The sequence below is a fragment of the Pinus tabuliformis genome, chromosome 4_1 (assembly GCF_031772625.1).
Source record: "Pinus tabuliformis cultivar Carrire ecotype Pingquan chromosome 4_1, CPIR1, whole genome shotgun sequence".
Lineage (NCBI taxonomy): Eukaryota > Viridiplantae > Streptophyta > Pinopsida > Pinales > Pinaceae > Pinus > Pinus tabuliformis.
The window spans coordinates 134,645,454-134,662,735 of NC_142303.1; the positions used below are offsets into that span (position 1 = coordinate 134,645,454).

A 17,282-nucleotide genomic window follows, 5' to 3' on the forward strand; every position below is an offset into this window, starting at 1 on the left:
GAATGCAGTAAAAACCAATCCATTATTGTTTTCTCAAGTTAACAAAATAAACAAAACCGTAAAAAATGGGATCCAAATGAGCGATTTTCCATCAACCAAAAACGGAACTACAATATATGAGAAGCTTGAATTGTAGTTTATATTAAAGCTGATCAATCGAAATATAGTTATCTTAAAGCTGATCAATTGAACTAGGAGGATCTAAATTCATTAAAAAATAGGAAAATAGGAAATAAGCATTTGTCATTTACTATGCCCACGAAAATAAGATAGTTGAACTCTATTTACTATTTAGTTTATCAAAGCTCGACATTTGTGTAGCTTAAATCAGAAAAGAAAAAAATACATGCAATAGCCGTATATATGTCTACAGGTATCTCATGCTTGCTGCCTTCAGGGGGGGGGCTTTAAAACATCGAGCATCCTTGAGAACTTTTCTGTGATGAACGAAAGAAGTGAAGCCAAAGCAGGTGACACTTGCATTTTGAACCTAGACCAGCACCAACCCAATGTACTAACCAGTCATGTGATTATACATTGGAAGTAAAGTTTAGCCTTCCTGCAAAGTAACAGGCTCGTCACCTCTATTCTTACAAACATAACTAGGTAGAATAGAAGGATGCCATAAACATCCAGAGGCCCAGCGATGAGGAGAATCTTTTTGACAGGTACCTTTTCTTTATAAATTATCGCCTAGAATAGTAGACAGCAACAACTGCTGCACAAACTCTGACCGCCTGGCCTCTTCTTCAAATTTCTGTTCCCTCTCTTCCGCAGTTAGAGATGATTCAACACTGCACCAATAAAATTGTCAATAAGCTGTAATGATCCATGTGAACACGAAAAAATAAAAACAAAAATGCAAGATTGACATGCTTAGCAGTAAATAATATGCGAGTCTTCACAGAAACACATCCAGTATGATTAAAAACTCATAAATTCAAATGGTAAAGTAAAAGCTTCACAAAACACACATCCAATGTATCATATAACTGTATACATTCAAACGGTCAAATGCTCATCCTTCAGTTCGAGGTCAATAAAATCCTAGGGTTTGTGATAGTTTGCAAGATGCAAAAGCAATAAATATACCATTTTTTAGGAGATGATGCCAATTCAGTTATACATCAGAGTATTGCTGATACTAGAAATAGTAGTATTGGCGGCAAACATAATTGTCATAGGGAGTAGTATTGGCAGAAAACATAATTGTCATAGGGAGTGTGTACTGTGTAAAACCAAAGAAAAATACAGTGGAAGTATGAAAAACAGGACAGGGACACATAGCTGGAGAAAAGAATAATTAAGGGAGGCAAGAGGAAAGTTGATTGGAGTTTTTTTAAACAGATGATTCAGTACTTGCTCTCAAAGGCTCAAAAAATTAAAGGACACGATAATAATGAATAAATGGGGCAGTATGATAGCATTTCTAGGAAGAAACTGTCACTGGAGTTGGCAGCAGGGAAGGTAGTGAAAAATCCACATGGTGATTCCAAAAATTGCTTCCACAGGATGCTGCAAATGCATGTACTCTGAGAAAAAGGATTACGAGTTAGCATGAAACTTCAGATAAGTGTAAGTTTCTTAAATATCCTATCTTATCCCATGAAACTCAATGAATGGAATTCCATTTGGAAGCATTTACTGAAATTGAAGAATGTTTGGGGTAAGTTGCTCGGTATTGGTAGGGAGGTGGATGAAGTGAATATGGTAGTTATCACTCCAAAATGTTTCATCAATCTTTTGAACATTTGTTGAGGCACTTCACATTACCTCTAAATCTATTGAGCTAACATTTGAAAGATCATCAAGTCAATGTCACATCAGTGGTAGCAGTGGCATCAGAGTTTAATGAACATGTATCATACAGATTTGTAGAGGATAAAGTTGGTGATCAAAGTTGACATCGACAGTGGTTAATTATGACATCAGAGGTATGGACACGTTTATTTTCAATATCTTTCTGTGGTGAATAACTTAAGATAGAACATGCTACATGGACTATTAGAACAGGAAAAGAAGGATGTGCACCTTCATTAGCTGAAAAACAACAAAGGAACATATTTAAAGAAAGAAAAGACTTAGAGAGTTATGAGTGTGTTCGATCTAGTCCATTATGATATTTGCAGACCTATGCAATCTGCATCTATTTCCAGTGCAAGGTGTTTTTTACTTAAGTTGACAGATTTCTCTAGAAGGATTCTGTGTATTACCTTTTGCAAAAGAAGACTGATGCTTTTGCAAAATTTGATGTTTATAAGCAACAATAGAAAGTGAAGCAGGTAAGAGTATAAAGGTTCTATGATCTAACAAGGGAGGAGAAGTTTCCTACGATGAGTTTGTTACATTATTGCAAGGGAGGGATTCAAAGACATTTATATGCACCTTATACACCCTAGTGGGATGGTATAGCTGAGAGAAGACATAGAATACTACTGAAGATGGTTAGATGTGGTAAAGAGGAGTCCTACAAAGGTGGTGTGGGATATTACACCAGCAGAAGCTTGGTCCAACAGGAAACCACATGTAATTCAAAAAAAAAATTGTCATGCAGCATATGTTTTGATTCCAGATGAAAAGAGTAGGTTAGACCCAAAATGCAAAAAGTTCACATTTGTTGGTTAATGTTGAAGTTTTAACACCTTCAATATTAAAGTTGAAATGCAATAAGGTTGATGGTATTAATATTTAAAATGATTAGGGCATTTATTAATAAGTGATTACAACAATTAGTAGTAAAGCACCACAGCAATATAATAGAATCATAATATGATAATCTAACTATATGGTCACGGCCAAGCCAGACACCAAATTGATGTCTGAGACCCCTTTGTTTGCAGAACAAGGGACCCACTCTATGCAGCAATTTGACTGTGTAGTCAGGGGTGTACATACCCCAATCCCCTTTAGATTCAAACCTCTGACCTTCAAAGAAGAAACACATGTTCTTAATCATTAGGATCCCCCTCGTTATATGTTAGATTCAAACCTCTGACCTTCAAAGAAGAAACACATGTTCTTAATCATTAGGATCCCCCTCGTTATATGTGATGACTTCTTTGAATAATAAAATCATTCTTCTTTTAGTTAGTATAACAACCACACCAATGTAATAAAAGAGGATTCCCCTCGTTGTATATGATCACTTCTTGAATAACAAAATCATTCTCCTTTCTTTCATCTCTCATGCATGTGATCAGAAGTACGCAGTTACAAGGATAATCAAAGGCTTCTAAGAGGTCGGAAACTGAGATTAACAAGAAAAATATATGTAGGGATGTCACTGTTGGTGAAAAAACAGATTTATTTCAGTCTGATTCAGTTAAAATCAGATGAAAATTGTTGGTATAATGCTGGAAAAAATGTCGAGGTGCAGGGAAAACAATTGTAGAATGAAGAGCAGACATCAGACGTTGGTGTGCAAGTAACACATGGAGATGACGAAGATTAATTTGCTCAATAAAAATTGTTGGTATAATGCTGAAAAAACAGCCAAGGTGCAAGGAAAACAATTGTAGAATGAAGAACAGACATCGGGTGTTGGTGTGCAAGTAACACATGAAGTTGAAGAATATTAAATTGCTCTAGAAAGAGCAGAAGATAGGCAGTTTTGGTGAATAAAAAACAAGCAAGACTAAAACGGTAACTCCAATGCTTTGGAGGATGGAAGGTTGGATGAAAGCCCACAACCTAGAGAAAGGACGAAGTGAGAGGCCAACGAGAAAATGTGTAGGTTGAACATGTTAATTTTTATTCAATTTCTCTTTCACTAAATTCTTATGAACCTCAAAACTAGGAAAGACAGTCAGTAGTGGGAGAGGATCATGCTGAGTTTGGAGAACCCATGAAGAAAAACAATTAGGTGTTCGAAAAGTTGCCTTCAAATAAGAAGCCCGTTTGTTGCAAACACATGTACAAAACAAAATACAAAGTTGATGGGTCACCACATAAATAAAAGGCGACATCAGTTGCAGAGGGATTTGCACAGAAAAAGGGTGGACTACATGGAGGCATTTACCCCCATAGCAAAGTTGGTTACAATCAGGTTATTTCTAACCATGGTTGCTCATCTTGGCTAGATACTATAACAAATGGATACATAGAGTGCCTCCTGAACAGAGACTTGGAGGAAGAAGAATCTATTAATCAGCCACAAGGGTCCATTTTTGCAAGTAAAGAGCATCTAGTGTGTAAGTTGCTGAATGTTCTTTTCAGGTTGAAGCAGGCACCAAGAGCCTGGTAAATTAAAATTGGCAAATATCTTGCAATCTCTGCATTCAAGAGAGTCCCTTCTCATACAAACCTGCAAGTCAAAAGTACATAAGATAATATAGTCATTTTTGTGGTGCGTGTTTGACCATATAATCATCACAGGTAGCAAGGATGGCAAAATTGAGGTAAAATCTGATTTGTGTTTGTTATCAGTATCATCATCCCAGTACATGGTACGAGATGTCAATAATCAAGGTTGCAGGTGGCATGGTTAATGAGAATATAATAAGGACCCTGAGTTGTCAATCACAGTACCATCATTGGAGAACATGATTCAGGACTTTTGTATCAGCAAAATCACTTGAAATCAGAGCTTGACAACAAAGGCAGTGATCCAGGAAGCAATAGAGCAATTGTTTGTTCAACAAGACAAGTACAGCCAAAGTTGATTTTGATCCATGTCTGTTGAAGATTTGATAAAGATGGGTCAGCACAGCTTATAAGAGGCTTGATTCATCATGGTGACCGTGAACTCTTTCTTGAGGTTAAATTTATCTACAGTGAAATGCTGACTTTTGAATAATTGTACTGCCATGAGGAGACCTAATTTTGAGGGGCTCAAGGCAATTACTGGAGGCCCTACTTGCAGAGTTAAGCTTGGGCAACGAAGGCATAAAATCGGTGGACAGTGGATGATAATGTTAAGCCATAAAATTAGTAGACAATGGATGCTAATGCTAAAGTTAGCCCATAAAATTAGTACACAGTGGATGCTAATGTGAGCCCATAACGAGCCCTGTTGCTCAGGTTTCATCGTTCTTGTAAGGTGCTCAAGTTATCATGAATGAGATGCCTATTTTGAACCTGTTGCTCAGGCTTCATAATTCTTGTATGGTGCTCAATACATCATGAATGAGATGCCTATTTTGAACTGCTAAACATAGCCATGCTGGGGCACTCTAAGTAGCGCACAAAAGCTGTTTTATTTATAGAAGAGAAGAAGCTGCTTTTGTGAGATTATATTGTTGATTCATCTGAAAGGGATGCTCTACCTTTTATGGAGAGTCTGATTTCTGGAAAGAACTCTTACTTTAGGAAAGAGGGTGCTTCACTTGGAGACACCAAATTAATCTCTGCTTTTTGGCTTGATAGGACACTACTCTTCTTGGCTTTATTCACTGTTTTTTGCGCTATTTATAGCCAAGTTGAGTGTTCCAATGTGAGGTAAATTTGGCACATTTTTACGAGGATAAAATCAACCAAGCTAGGTGCCCATGGGGCATGGAATAGTAAGTGAATGGGTGCACTGTTAGGGCACTCCTTGTGTAATGGTCGCTGGTTCAAAACCCCATGGGTGTCCCACCTGCCTAACCCTTAACTTGAAGTTATAGTGGTAGCGGTCCAAATCGACCCCATGTCAGGTAAGTACAAGAACGACCTAGTGGCCAATTCCTCTAGTCACCAATTGAACCAAATAAAAAATCAACCAATCCAGGTGCTTCATTTGGAGTTATTTCAGAGTGATTTGTATTATTTTCAACATACTTTTCCCCTCATTGGTGGGTTCTTATGTGGCACCCCTCTTGAGAGCAACTCACAGTCCTATTTCAGTATCTTACCTTCTCAAATATCAACTTGTTATTCTTGGCTATTTATGGCACTCTTCTTCGCTTTATCCTCTGTTTATTGTTGTTATTTTTGTCCAAGTTGAGCACTACATATGATGACAGATAGGGCACTCCATGCAAGGTAGATGTGGCATGTTTTTGTGAGGGTAATATTAGCCAAGCTAGGCGCTGCCTTTTCGATATATTTCATGTTGATTTGGGGTAGCATCGGATGTGCTCTGGCCATGAAAATTGGTGGAGGTGCTAAAGCACATGAAATCTCCAAGACCTAGAAATGGTTTGAACTTTGGGGAAATTCCACCCGGTTAGAGAGATATTAAAATAATCAATATTTTTAATGGGGTTCCTAAGTCTAAACTTAGGAAAATTAAAATATTAATGGGTATTAATATAAAACTAGGTGAAGCCCCATGGGGGTAGGCGAGTTGGTAATCACACTGCAGTGAAGTTCGTTAGAAAGGTGGGCTTTGTACTGAAGGTCACAAGTTCAATTCCCCCGGACTAACCCGGCGCTGTGGAGAGGGGCGGGCGCAGCTCCCAGTGGTTATAGAGGTAGCGGTCAGAATCAACCCCGTGTAACGCAAGTCGCAAGGCTGCCCCTGTTGCCGATTCCATTGTATACAAAAAATATATATATATATAAAACTGGGTGAGAATGTTCTAAATGACATGGATCAAGCCAAATCTAATCTTAGTTGTTGATTAGAAACTTAATCTCGGCCGTTGAAAACTCAACAGGAAAAGTATAAGAGGAGGCTTGAGGGTTAGTTGGAGATACACCAAGATTGATCAGTCAATTCGATTTTCTAAAGCGAGGTTTGCTGAGAAAATTCGAACAAGTGATCAAAGTTGTAGCAAGGGGCAGTGAGTGCATAGAAGAAAGGCAGAGATAGTGCCAAAGGACCGCGCAGAGATTGAGGAGGCTACGCAGAGCCAGCAAGAGCCATGCAGAGGGTCAAAGTGACTGCGCATAGGCTAGCAAGGCCTGCGTGGGTGACGCAGAAGGCCAGAGAGCCAACGCAGAGCAGCAGAAGCCTGATGCAGGGGGTTTCAGAGTGACACAGAGGCTAGGAGGGCTGACGCAGAGCCTCAGAGAAGCGTTGGAGAGATTTTCATGGAGCAGAGTTACTGAATATCTACTTCCAAAGAGAGGTATTACTATCAGATAGATATCTCTGTTGGGTGAACCAGTTTGGCAACCTAGTTGTACTCAAGAAAGCTGCTTAATAATAAAACCCTCAGAACTGCTACACCGGTTTTCTCGCATTGGGTTTTTCCAAGGACGTGTTGTCCAAAAATAACGGTATCCCTTGTGTGTTTGTCTGTTATTTTCAGTTGAAGATCTATAGATGGTTGAGACTTCATTTGTGTTTATTTTCAATATTTATATGGTTAAATAACTTGTTAAGAAATAAACAAGTAGGTGAAATAAACCAAATAATGCAGGAAGAATTTTTGACGTGTTAGACTTAGAAATTTCAACATGGTATCAGAGCATTGCAAATCACAGGAGAGCTGAAGGCACCAGCTAAATCAGAAAATTTGCAGTAGAAACAGTTGTCCCAAGAGATAGAGTTGTTCCTAAGAAAAAGGCAGCAGTAAAGGAGTGACGCGGAAGGCCTGCATCATCATTTCGAGCCAGATGGAGGGTCAGTGCAAAGGCAAAGAGAGGTAGATGAGGCTCACGAAGAGCCACGTCATGCTACTCAGTCAGGTAGGCTTAACACAGTTGGCCAGAGGAGCAATTCAGCCTTGCTAGGATTGCGCAAAGCTAAGAGGCTCAGTTTCTTCAGTTGTTGGGGCCTAGGGAGATGTGGGCAGATTGTGGATTGGGAAGCTGGTGGGGTGTTGTTGTTGTCGAAACAAAACAGTACCTAACGGGATAAAACCGAGGTAGAGAGAACCGCTGCCTTGAAGGATTTCTAGCCAGGAAATCCAAATTCGTGTTGCAGGGGCATAGAGGATCGGAGAGGAGCAGTTCGACAATTGGCAGGAGAGAACTTCCAAAAGGGAAGTCGAGAGTCAAAGGGAGTCCAGTAGAAGAGCAGAGACGGCAATGGACGGACTAAGGGATTAGGACAAGTTGGACAAGTTGGACAAGGCCTCCAACTTTGTCATCTAAAAGGCCAGGATCCTAACTGTTCTGGATAGACATCGCATCAAGGGCTTCACCTTGAGAACCATGGCTATCCCAGTCGACCCAGCTAATAATGAAAGGTATTAGGATGCAATGGCGAAAGAAAAGTGCATAATCCTTGATAGGGTCAAGGATCATGTGATACCACATATTGTCGAGAAGAACATGGCAAAGGAGATGTGGGATATCTTGACGACATTGTATCAGAGCACTTCCGTGTAGAGGAAGATGTTGCTGGAGAATTAGCTGCGAACATATCAGATGCAGAAGGGGGAGCAGATATATCTATACCTCAACAGGTTGCAAGAGATTCGAGACCAACCTACTTCCATAGGGGCCACACCAGATCAGGAGTTCATGGTGAGGACTATCCTCACTGCAGTCTCCAGGGATTGGAAGACATTTGTCCAAAGCATTTTGGGCAGAGCTGATCTTCCAGGATGGGAAGAGGTGGACAACTCTTCACCAAAAAGAGATCAAACGGTTGATCAAGGCGGGAAGTAGCAACAAAGGAGGTCGAATTAAGAAAGAGAAGGAGGATGCAGCTCTGGCATATGCAGGACAAGAAGGGAAGAGGAAGAAGAAGTACATCTCCAAGGTGAAGTGCTTCCATTGTGGGGACCTGGGTCATTGTGCAACCTAGTGTCCCAGGAAGAAGAATAAGGGAGAGGCTTCTGACTCCTGGGTCATTGTGCAACCTAGTGTCCCAGGAAGAAGAATAAGGGAGAGGCTTCTGACTCCAAGTAAACCCCGACTATGAAGGAGAAAGAAGTCGAGACTGATGACGACTATGCCATCAGTGCTCATGCACCTCTAGAGAAGATGTAGGGAGACATCGTGTTGTGGTGAGAAGGACTACAGAAGATGAGGGGTAAGATCCTTGAGGTACCCAAACTCTTGGATCATATCTGGCTACGGGAGCCCCAAATGATAGTGGCAGGATGATGGATGTCGATAGAAGCAAGATGCGGATGGAACAACAAGGCAGTGCTAGAGTGCAGAGGTTTGTAGCAGCGCAGTGGAGGTTGCAACAATGCGAGAGGCACAGAGGTGGTTGCAGCAGTGCAGAAAGGCACAGAGGAGGTTGTAGTAGTGTTAGAGGCACATAGGTGTTTGCAACAGTGGCAGTGGTAGCGTTATGGGCAGCATGATGCAGCGTGTTGAGAGGGCGCTGCAGTACAGATGTAGCAATGGCAATGGCAGAGCCATGGGCAGCAGTGCAGTGGATGTTGGGCAGCAGGCCAAGCATCAGCACAGGTACCGATGCTAGATGATCAGTATGATGTTCAGTGGTGGAGCATTACTAGAGCACAATCCTCACTAAGAGGGAGTGTTGATTTGGGGTAGCATCGGATGTGCTCTAGCCATGAAAATTGGTGGAGAGGTTAAAGCACATGAGATCTCCAAGACCTAGAAATGGTTTGGGGAAATTCCACCCAGTTAGAGAGATATTAAAATAATTAATATTTTTAATGGGGTTCCTAAGTCTAAACTTAGGAAAATTAAAATATTAATGGGTATTAATATAAAACTGAGTGAGAATGTTCTAAATGACATGGATCACGCCAAATCTAATCTTAGCCGTTGATTAGAGACTTAATCCCGGTCGTTGAAGACTCAACAGAAAAAGTATAAGAGGAGGCTTGAAGGTCAGTTGGAGATACACCAAGATTGATCAGTGAGTTCGATTTTCTAGCGCGGGGTTTGTTGAGAAAATTCAAACAGGTGACCGGAGTTGCAGCGAGGGGTAGTGAGTGCATAGCAGAGAGGCAGAGATAGTGCCGAAAGACCAACGCAAAGATTGAGGAAGCTACGCAGAGCTAGCAGGAGCCACACAGAGGGCCAAAGTGACTGCACAGAAGCTAGCAGGGCCTACGTGGGTGATGCAGAAAGCCAGAAAGCTAGCACAGAGCAGCAGAAGGCTGACGTAGGAGGCTTCAGAGTGATGCAGAGGCCAGGAGCGCTTATGCAAAGCCTTAGAGAAGTGTTGGAGAGATTTGCGTGGAGCAGACTTGCTGAATATCTGCTTCTGAAGAGAGGTATCACTGCCAGATAGATATCTCTATTGGGTGAGCCAGTTTGGCCCCCTAGTTGTACTCAAGAAAGTTGCTTAATAATAAAACCCTCAGAACTGTTGCACTAATTTTCCCGCATTGGGTTTTTCTGGGGACGTGTTGTCCAAAAATAACATTGTCCCTTGTGTGTTTGTCTATTATTTTCAGTTGAAAATCTGTAAATGGTTGACACTGCATTTGTGTTTATTTTCAGTATTTATATGGTTAAATAACTTGTTAAGAAATAAACAAGTAGGTGAAATAAACCAGCTAATGAAGGAAGAATTTCTAACGTGTTAGACTTAAAAATTTCAACATTTCAAGTTGCTTTGTGTTATTTTCAACATCCTCTTCCCCTAACAGGCAGTGTCTTATTGGTATGGGACTTTTCTAAAAAAGCACTCTAAATTACTCCAACGCTCCCTTTGGAAAAGAGTTTTAAATAAGAAGAGAAGCAAGCAAAGGAATCCTCATTGGTGTCTTCAGTCCCTCATAATTCATTGGTCTTCTTTTTCGCCCTCCATATTCTTCTTTTCTTTTCTGAGTCCTTGAGCAGAGAGCAAGGTTTCTTGTTGGTCATATCTCTGTGTATTCTTCCAGGAATTGTATCTTTGAAGTATAAGCAAGTAAATGAGTCCTAAGATTAGATGCTTGGAGCTCCTTAGGTCTTTCAATAAGAATTGCATTGTATCTAATATTGATTATAACTTTACGTTTGACAACCATCTTACAGAATACAGCATCAATGCTTTTTCATGGCTGATTTGGTGATGTTGCTTGTATGAGAATACCTTCTTGTATTTGCTCAAACTCTCTCGTCTGATCTAATTTGGAAAGTCTAGTAGTAAGATTCAGTAATTTAACAACCTTGTTCACTTTCTTCTCTTCCTTTTGTTTGAGATCAGCAAGTCGTATTATAGATTGAATTCTTTTATTGCTAGTTTTTGAAGATTAAGCTCCATATTTCATAGAGATACCCCACTTAAGTTAAAGAGCACATAGAAGTGAGAGGGTTTATGTTTTTGACAGAAGTGCCTTCCCTAAGTTTATCATTCAAAGCCCTTGAAAAAGTTGTGGCAACTGCTTCAGAGCACAGTGTCAGGTGCAAAATGGCATTCAGATTTGACATGTTTAATTTAGGCCTCGCTATAGAATTTTGGGAGACTGGTGGTTCTCTGTTTATTCCACGAACTAAGTATCCTAAACCCTTTTTGGAGAGTTTTCATGGTTGACTTTATATTTCAAGAGCATCTATTTAGAAATTTCAACCCCCACTCCGGTTATCAATGTTCCTTATCTCTCCATGCATTTAGCTTTAAATCCAAACATGATAAAAATTCTAAAATCTGGAAATGACTATTTTTCTGAAAACAAAAATTTAGAGATTTCACAACTGCTGAAATTGCAGAAATAAAACACAGCGAAATTATGACAACCACACAGAGAAAATAACACAGTGACTTTTGGTCAATGCGACCCTAGAAAAACCCCCTACAACTCTTGGGGAAAACCAGTTTGAGAGCTCTTCTTTATTTCTAAAAATGCTTTTACAGAGACACTGAAATACACAGTAAAAATTCCACCAACCACAAATAAAAACTTATCTTGATTTTCATGATTGGACTCCGCCTCGAAAATCATGCCAATCAACAAACAGCCAAAACAGAAATTTTCCAGCAATAAAACAGCATTAAATGTTGTACGACCAACCTCGAAAAGCATGCCCAAAACTTGTACAAACTGTACGGATTTCAACAGTACAACTGCCTCGAAATTCGTGCCCAAATCTGCCTTGAAATTCATGCCCTCGTTGCTATCCCTCTTCCTTGATTTATGTGATGTCCCTCTTCCTCGATATATGTGCCTTTCTCCTGTTGTAAGGTTTTGCCTTGGGATACGTGCCAATAAATGTTGCTACCCAGATTTGCTGAAATGTCTTCTTGCTGCTCTCTTTCACTTCCTCACTGCTCAGAAATTTTCTCCTTTCTCTCTCTTCTCTTTCTCTCAAATGCTCATGAAAGAATGAAATGATTTTTTCCTGTTCTCTTTTCCTTTTATTCTCTAAGTGACCTTTTAGGTTACCCTAAGATCTCATAGCTGAGATTCATTTAGATCTAGGGATGAGAATAAATGTGCATTTAATTCTCACTTTTTATTTTTTAACTCACCCACTTAAATAAAGACCCACTTAGCCTTTTATTTCCATAGTCACTTTTTCACTTTCTAATTCTTCTTTAATAAAGTCACCTTTAAATTAGAATGTAATTTTACCACTTATAAAGTCACTTTTAAATTAAAATGTAACTTTACCACTTATAAAGTCACTTTTAAATTAAATTGACTTTACCACTTATAAAGTCACTTTAGGAGAAAAGTAAAAAATAAATTTGGACACTTTTCCCTAGTCCAAAGATCAAAGCCTTAGGGAACCACTTGTCCTTTGGTACCCAAATTTTAACACCCCCTCTTACCGAGGAAAGTGTTCCTAACCACTCCCATCTTGTCTCTAAAGTAGACATGCTTGCCCCGTGGTAAGGCTTTGGTGAAAATGTCTGCTACCTGCTCATTTGTGGAAATGTACTCAAACTAGACAGTGTTGGTAATTGACAACAAATTAATGTAAATGTAAATTTGGGTAAATTGTATTAGTTATAGACATGTCAGTTTCATACCGAATCAGCAGTTATGTAACTGAGGAGGCTCATATAAAACTGATGAATGCCCGAACTATTGTAACGGAGAATCATTTATTGATTGAATAGAGATTCCAATCCCTTACCCCGTGGATGTTTCCTTGACACTCTGTTAGGGTTTTACCACGTAAATCCTGAGTTATTACTTGTGTGTTTGTTGTCGGTTTCATTTCTTTCTTGTTTAGATAACCTCCATTAACTACAAATGGTATCAGAGCCATCATATTACCCAGTCCGCAGTTGTGAAGGGGAAAAGTAGACGCCGGTTTAAATCAACGAAGCAGCAGAAGATTACGGGACGAAACGTAGTTTTTTTTTAGAAATCTGGGCTGCTCAGCAGAGTCCATGCCGATGTTGGAGAGGAGGGCGTAGCCTGCCACGGACCCGTCGTGGAGTGCTGAAGCCAGAGCTGTCAGTCTCTGTGTGCATCGAGGAGAGCTTTGTGCGTCGAGGAGGGGTCGTTGTGAGCTCGTCCAGAGCCTGCGCGTTGCCAGAGCCGTCAAGGAAGCGTGCTGCCTCTGTGTGCTGCCAAGAGTCGTCGAGGAGGGGCTCCAATGCCCGGCTTGCTTACCACCAGAGAAATTCGACCAGTGGCCAGAGGAATTCGACCAGCAACCAGCATAAATAAGTCCGAGCCGCCAAAGGAAGAGTCGTCGAGGAGGGACCCCAGAGCCTGGCTTGCTTGTTGCCAGAGGAATTCGATCAGCAGAAATAGATCCGAGTAATTTTAAAATAATTTTTTGAAAACAATTTTTTCCCCCAAAATATTTGGGCTCAAAAGCCAGTGGAAATTTCTTTTAGAAAATTGTTAAAATTGATGAGAGAAGAGCAGGGTTTCATTAAGGAAAGGAGAACAAATTTTTTAGTAAAATCTGTTGAAGGGTTTCTCTAACAGAATCAAGAAAAAAAATTGTAATAAGGAAAAAAAAATTCTTGGGGAAGTTCAGAAATTTGTTTTTTTAATAAACAGACTAAAAAAAACAACAAAGGCTCAAAATTGTAAAAAGGAATTTGTTTATTTAAAAAGGGGCTCAGTTTTTTTTTTTTTAAGAAAGGGAAACCAAAAATAAACCCTAGTTGGAAAAAAAAGGAAACCCTAGGAGGAAAGAAATGGCCAAGATGTCGAATGCAAAGTTCGAGGTGGAGAAATTCACCGACAAGAGCAACTTTGCTCTATGGAAACTAAAAGTTAGGGATTTGTTGGTGCAACAAGGGTTGCACAAAGCTTTGGATGGGGCAAATAAGAAACCTGCAAGCATGAAAGATTCGGACTGGGAGGACTTGGATGTCCAAGCTCTCAGTACCATCAGGTTATCCCTGGCTGATGAAGTTCTCTTCAACATTGTTGAAGAGAGTACAGCTTCAGGTTTATGGGAAAAACTGGAAAAACTATATATGACAAAGTCGTTAACCAATAGAATTTATTTGAAAAGAAAATTGTAAAGTCTTCGAATGAAGGAAGGTTCAAAAGTTGCAGGACATTTGAATGTTTTTAATACACTTATATGCCAATTAGCAGATATAAAAATTAAAATTCAGGAAGAAGACAAAGTTATAACCTTGTTGTGTTCTCTGCACGAGTCATGGGACCACTTCGTGACTTCAATCAGTTTGAGTACCGTTGATTCTTTGAAATTTGAATCAGTGGTGGGAGCTCTCTTGTCCGAAGACGTACGAAAGAAATCCAGTGCTGAAACAGGTGCATTAGAAGCCATGATAGCTGCAGGACGGTCAAAGGAAAGAGGAGAAACAACAAGGGGGTCTTCCATGTAGGAATTTGCAGGGTAAGTTCCTCAGACAGAACACCAAAGGACACCGCTCACAAACAGATCACAGATCAATACATCAGTATTTTGACGTGGTTAAAACCCTCAAAGAGGGAAACAGTCTACGGCCTGAGCCAACGCGGCCACTTCAGGCAATTTATTAATAAAAGAATAAAACTTTACATATGCTTCTCTCATAGACGGATTACCCTACAAATGACCCTCCATGCTCTTTAAATAGAAATCATGGACCAATCGGGTGTTAAGCCACGGATCAAGTGTCGGTAATACCGAGGAGAGAATGAACCGTCAGATCACTACATATCGTGACTGTCGGATTGTATGTTACAAAATGTACATAGTAAAGAAACACACTTTACCTAACTCTATACTAGACCAAGTTGTACTTAACTATTTCCTATGTGTCGGAATATCCTAACATCCCCCCTTAAGAACAACTTGAGATAGGATTGAAGGATTTACAAATATGACACAATAGGAGAAGGAAGGAGGCACTAGAGCCTATCCCCCCTTAGTGACAACTTCCTGAACTCCAACCATAAATTGAAGTTTAGTGAACTTCACCTCTGTGAGAGCCTTTGTAAAGATGTCTGCAACTTGATCATCTGTTGAACAATATTGCACTTCAAGAACATGGTCGTGAATGAGCTTTCTGATGAAGTGCATGTGCAGTTCAATGTGTTCGTTGCGCTGATGTTGGACTGGATCTTTGCATAGCTGAATGGCACTTTGATTATCACACCAAAGTGTAGTCGGATGCTGCTGCTGAAAGCCAAACTTTGACAGGATCTGACAAAGCCACAGGGATTCCTTACTAGCTTCTACAGCACCACGATATTCTGCTTCTGCTGAAGAAAGAAAAATGGCACCTTGTTTCTTGCAAGCCCATGTAATAGGTCCTGAACCAAGAGTGAACACATAACCTGCAGTAGACTTTCGATCATCAGGGTCACCAGCCCAATCGGAATCAGTGAAACCAACCAATAGAGGAGATGCTTCGGCACTGTAATGAATCCCAAACTGAACTGTACCTCGAACATAACGAAGTATTCTTTTAGCTGCTTTCCAATGACTTTCACGTGGGTTTTGCATAAACCGAGCAACAAGGCCAACAGCAAAGGAAAGGTCAGGACGAGTATGGGTTAGATACAAAAGTTTTCCTACAAGTTGACGGTATAAGGTAGCATCAACTTCAGGAGAAGTACAAGTGACTAAAAGTTTGACTCCAGACTTAAAGGGAGAAGGGGCTGGCTAACCGTCTTCCATGTGAAAGTGGCGTAGAATATCACAGGCATACTTGGACTGAGAAAGGGAAATACCTTCCTTGGATTGCAAGACTTGAAGACCGAGAAAATAATGTAAGTGTCCTAAGTATGTCATTTCAAACTTCCTTTTAAGGCTAGACTTCACATGGTTTATAAGGTTGGGATCACTACCAGTCAGGATAAGATCATCAACATAAAGAACAAGAATGATAAGAGACTTGCCCACTTTCTTGGTGTAGACAGTATTGTCAGAATGACACCTAGAGAAGCCAGATTCTAAAAGAAAGTTATCCATTTTGGCATACCAAGCTCGAGGAGCTTGCTTGAGACCATAAAGGGATTTCTTAAGCCGACATACAAGGCTGGAGTCTGTTTTTATAAAGCCAATAGGTTGTTCCATATAGATTTCTTCATGCAAGTCCCCATGCAAGAAGGCGGATTTAACATCCATCTGATGGACTTCCCATTTGAAAGAGGCAGCAAGGGAAAGAACAAGGCAGATAGAGTTAATTTTGGCAACAGGGGAGAAGGTTTCAGTATAGTCAATGCCTTCAACTTGTGAAAAACCCTTAGCAACAAGACGAGCTTTATGTTTATCAACTTTCCCATCTGGTCCATACTTGGTTCTGTAAACCCATTTGCGTCTAACAAGTTTTCGTCCCTTTGGTAGAGGAACAAGATCCCATGTATCATTTGCCAATAATGAATGATATTCTTCATTCATAGCTGCTTCCCAATCTGGATGGCCTGAAGCTTCTGCAAAGGTGTCAGGATCATAATTCACTGAAGCTTGAGCCAATAAAGAAGAGGCTCTCTCGAACTGAGAACGTGTACGTCGTTGATCTGTAGGATCACCGGCAAGATCACCTACTGCATCCCGAGTAGCACGGACCCATTTTGGAAGTTGAGGAGCTGAAGGAGGATCCTAAGAAGGTGGGGGAGGATTTTCATCCTCGCTTTCATCATCTAAAGAAGAAATATTTTCAAAAGTAGAAGAGATAGGGAGAGGTGGCACATCCGCCGAACTAGGCTCGCAGGCCGATATATTTTCATCAAACTTTACATCTCTTCTAATGATAACATTTTTGGACTTAAGTGGAATAAGTCTATATCCTTTGACATCTTCAGAATATCCAACAAAAATACATTTTTCACTCTTTGGTTCTAAAGCTTTATGTTTCTCATCTGGAATATGGGCCCATGCTTCACTTCCAAAAACACGAAAGTGACTTACATCTGGTTTGTTTAAGCTCCATGCTTCTTCTAGAGTGATATTCTTTAAAACCTTAGTAGGAGTGCGATTTATTATGTAATTTGCACAGTTAATTGCTTCTGCCCAATAATTAAGACTAAGTCCTTTAGATTGAAGCATACAATTAGCCATTTCCTTTAAGGTGTGATTCTTCCTTTCAGCTACACCATTTTCTTGTGGAGTATATGGAACAGTATGTTGCATTTGAACTCCATTCTCAGTGCAAAAGTTGATGAATGTGTTTTTAACATATT

At 40.1% G+C, this 17,282-nt stretch overlaps 1 protein-coding gene across 2 annotated transcripts in view; it reads right to left on the bottom strand.

The window, feature by feature from the left end:
- Positions 1-226: 226 nt before the first annotated feature.
- Positions 227-17,282, bottom strand: part of LOC149174572 (protein DEHYDRATION-INDUCED 19-like) — a 50,324-nt gene continuing 33,268 nt past the window's right edge. The window contains exons 5-6 of one of the 2 annotated variants that reach the window (XM_089419347.1): positions 673-794; positions 227-559 (exon numbers count right to left, since the gene is read on the bottom strand). In XM_089419347.1, the coding sequence (XP_089275473.1) occupies positions 680-794 (115 nt within the window). In that variant the 3' untranslated portion in view covers positions 227-559; positions 673-679. Of the gene's footprint in view, positions 795-17,282 lie in introns of both variants that reach the window. The other variant, XM_089419346.1, reaches the window with a different exon arrangement.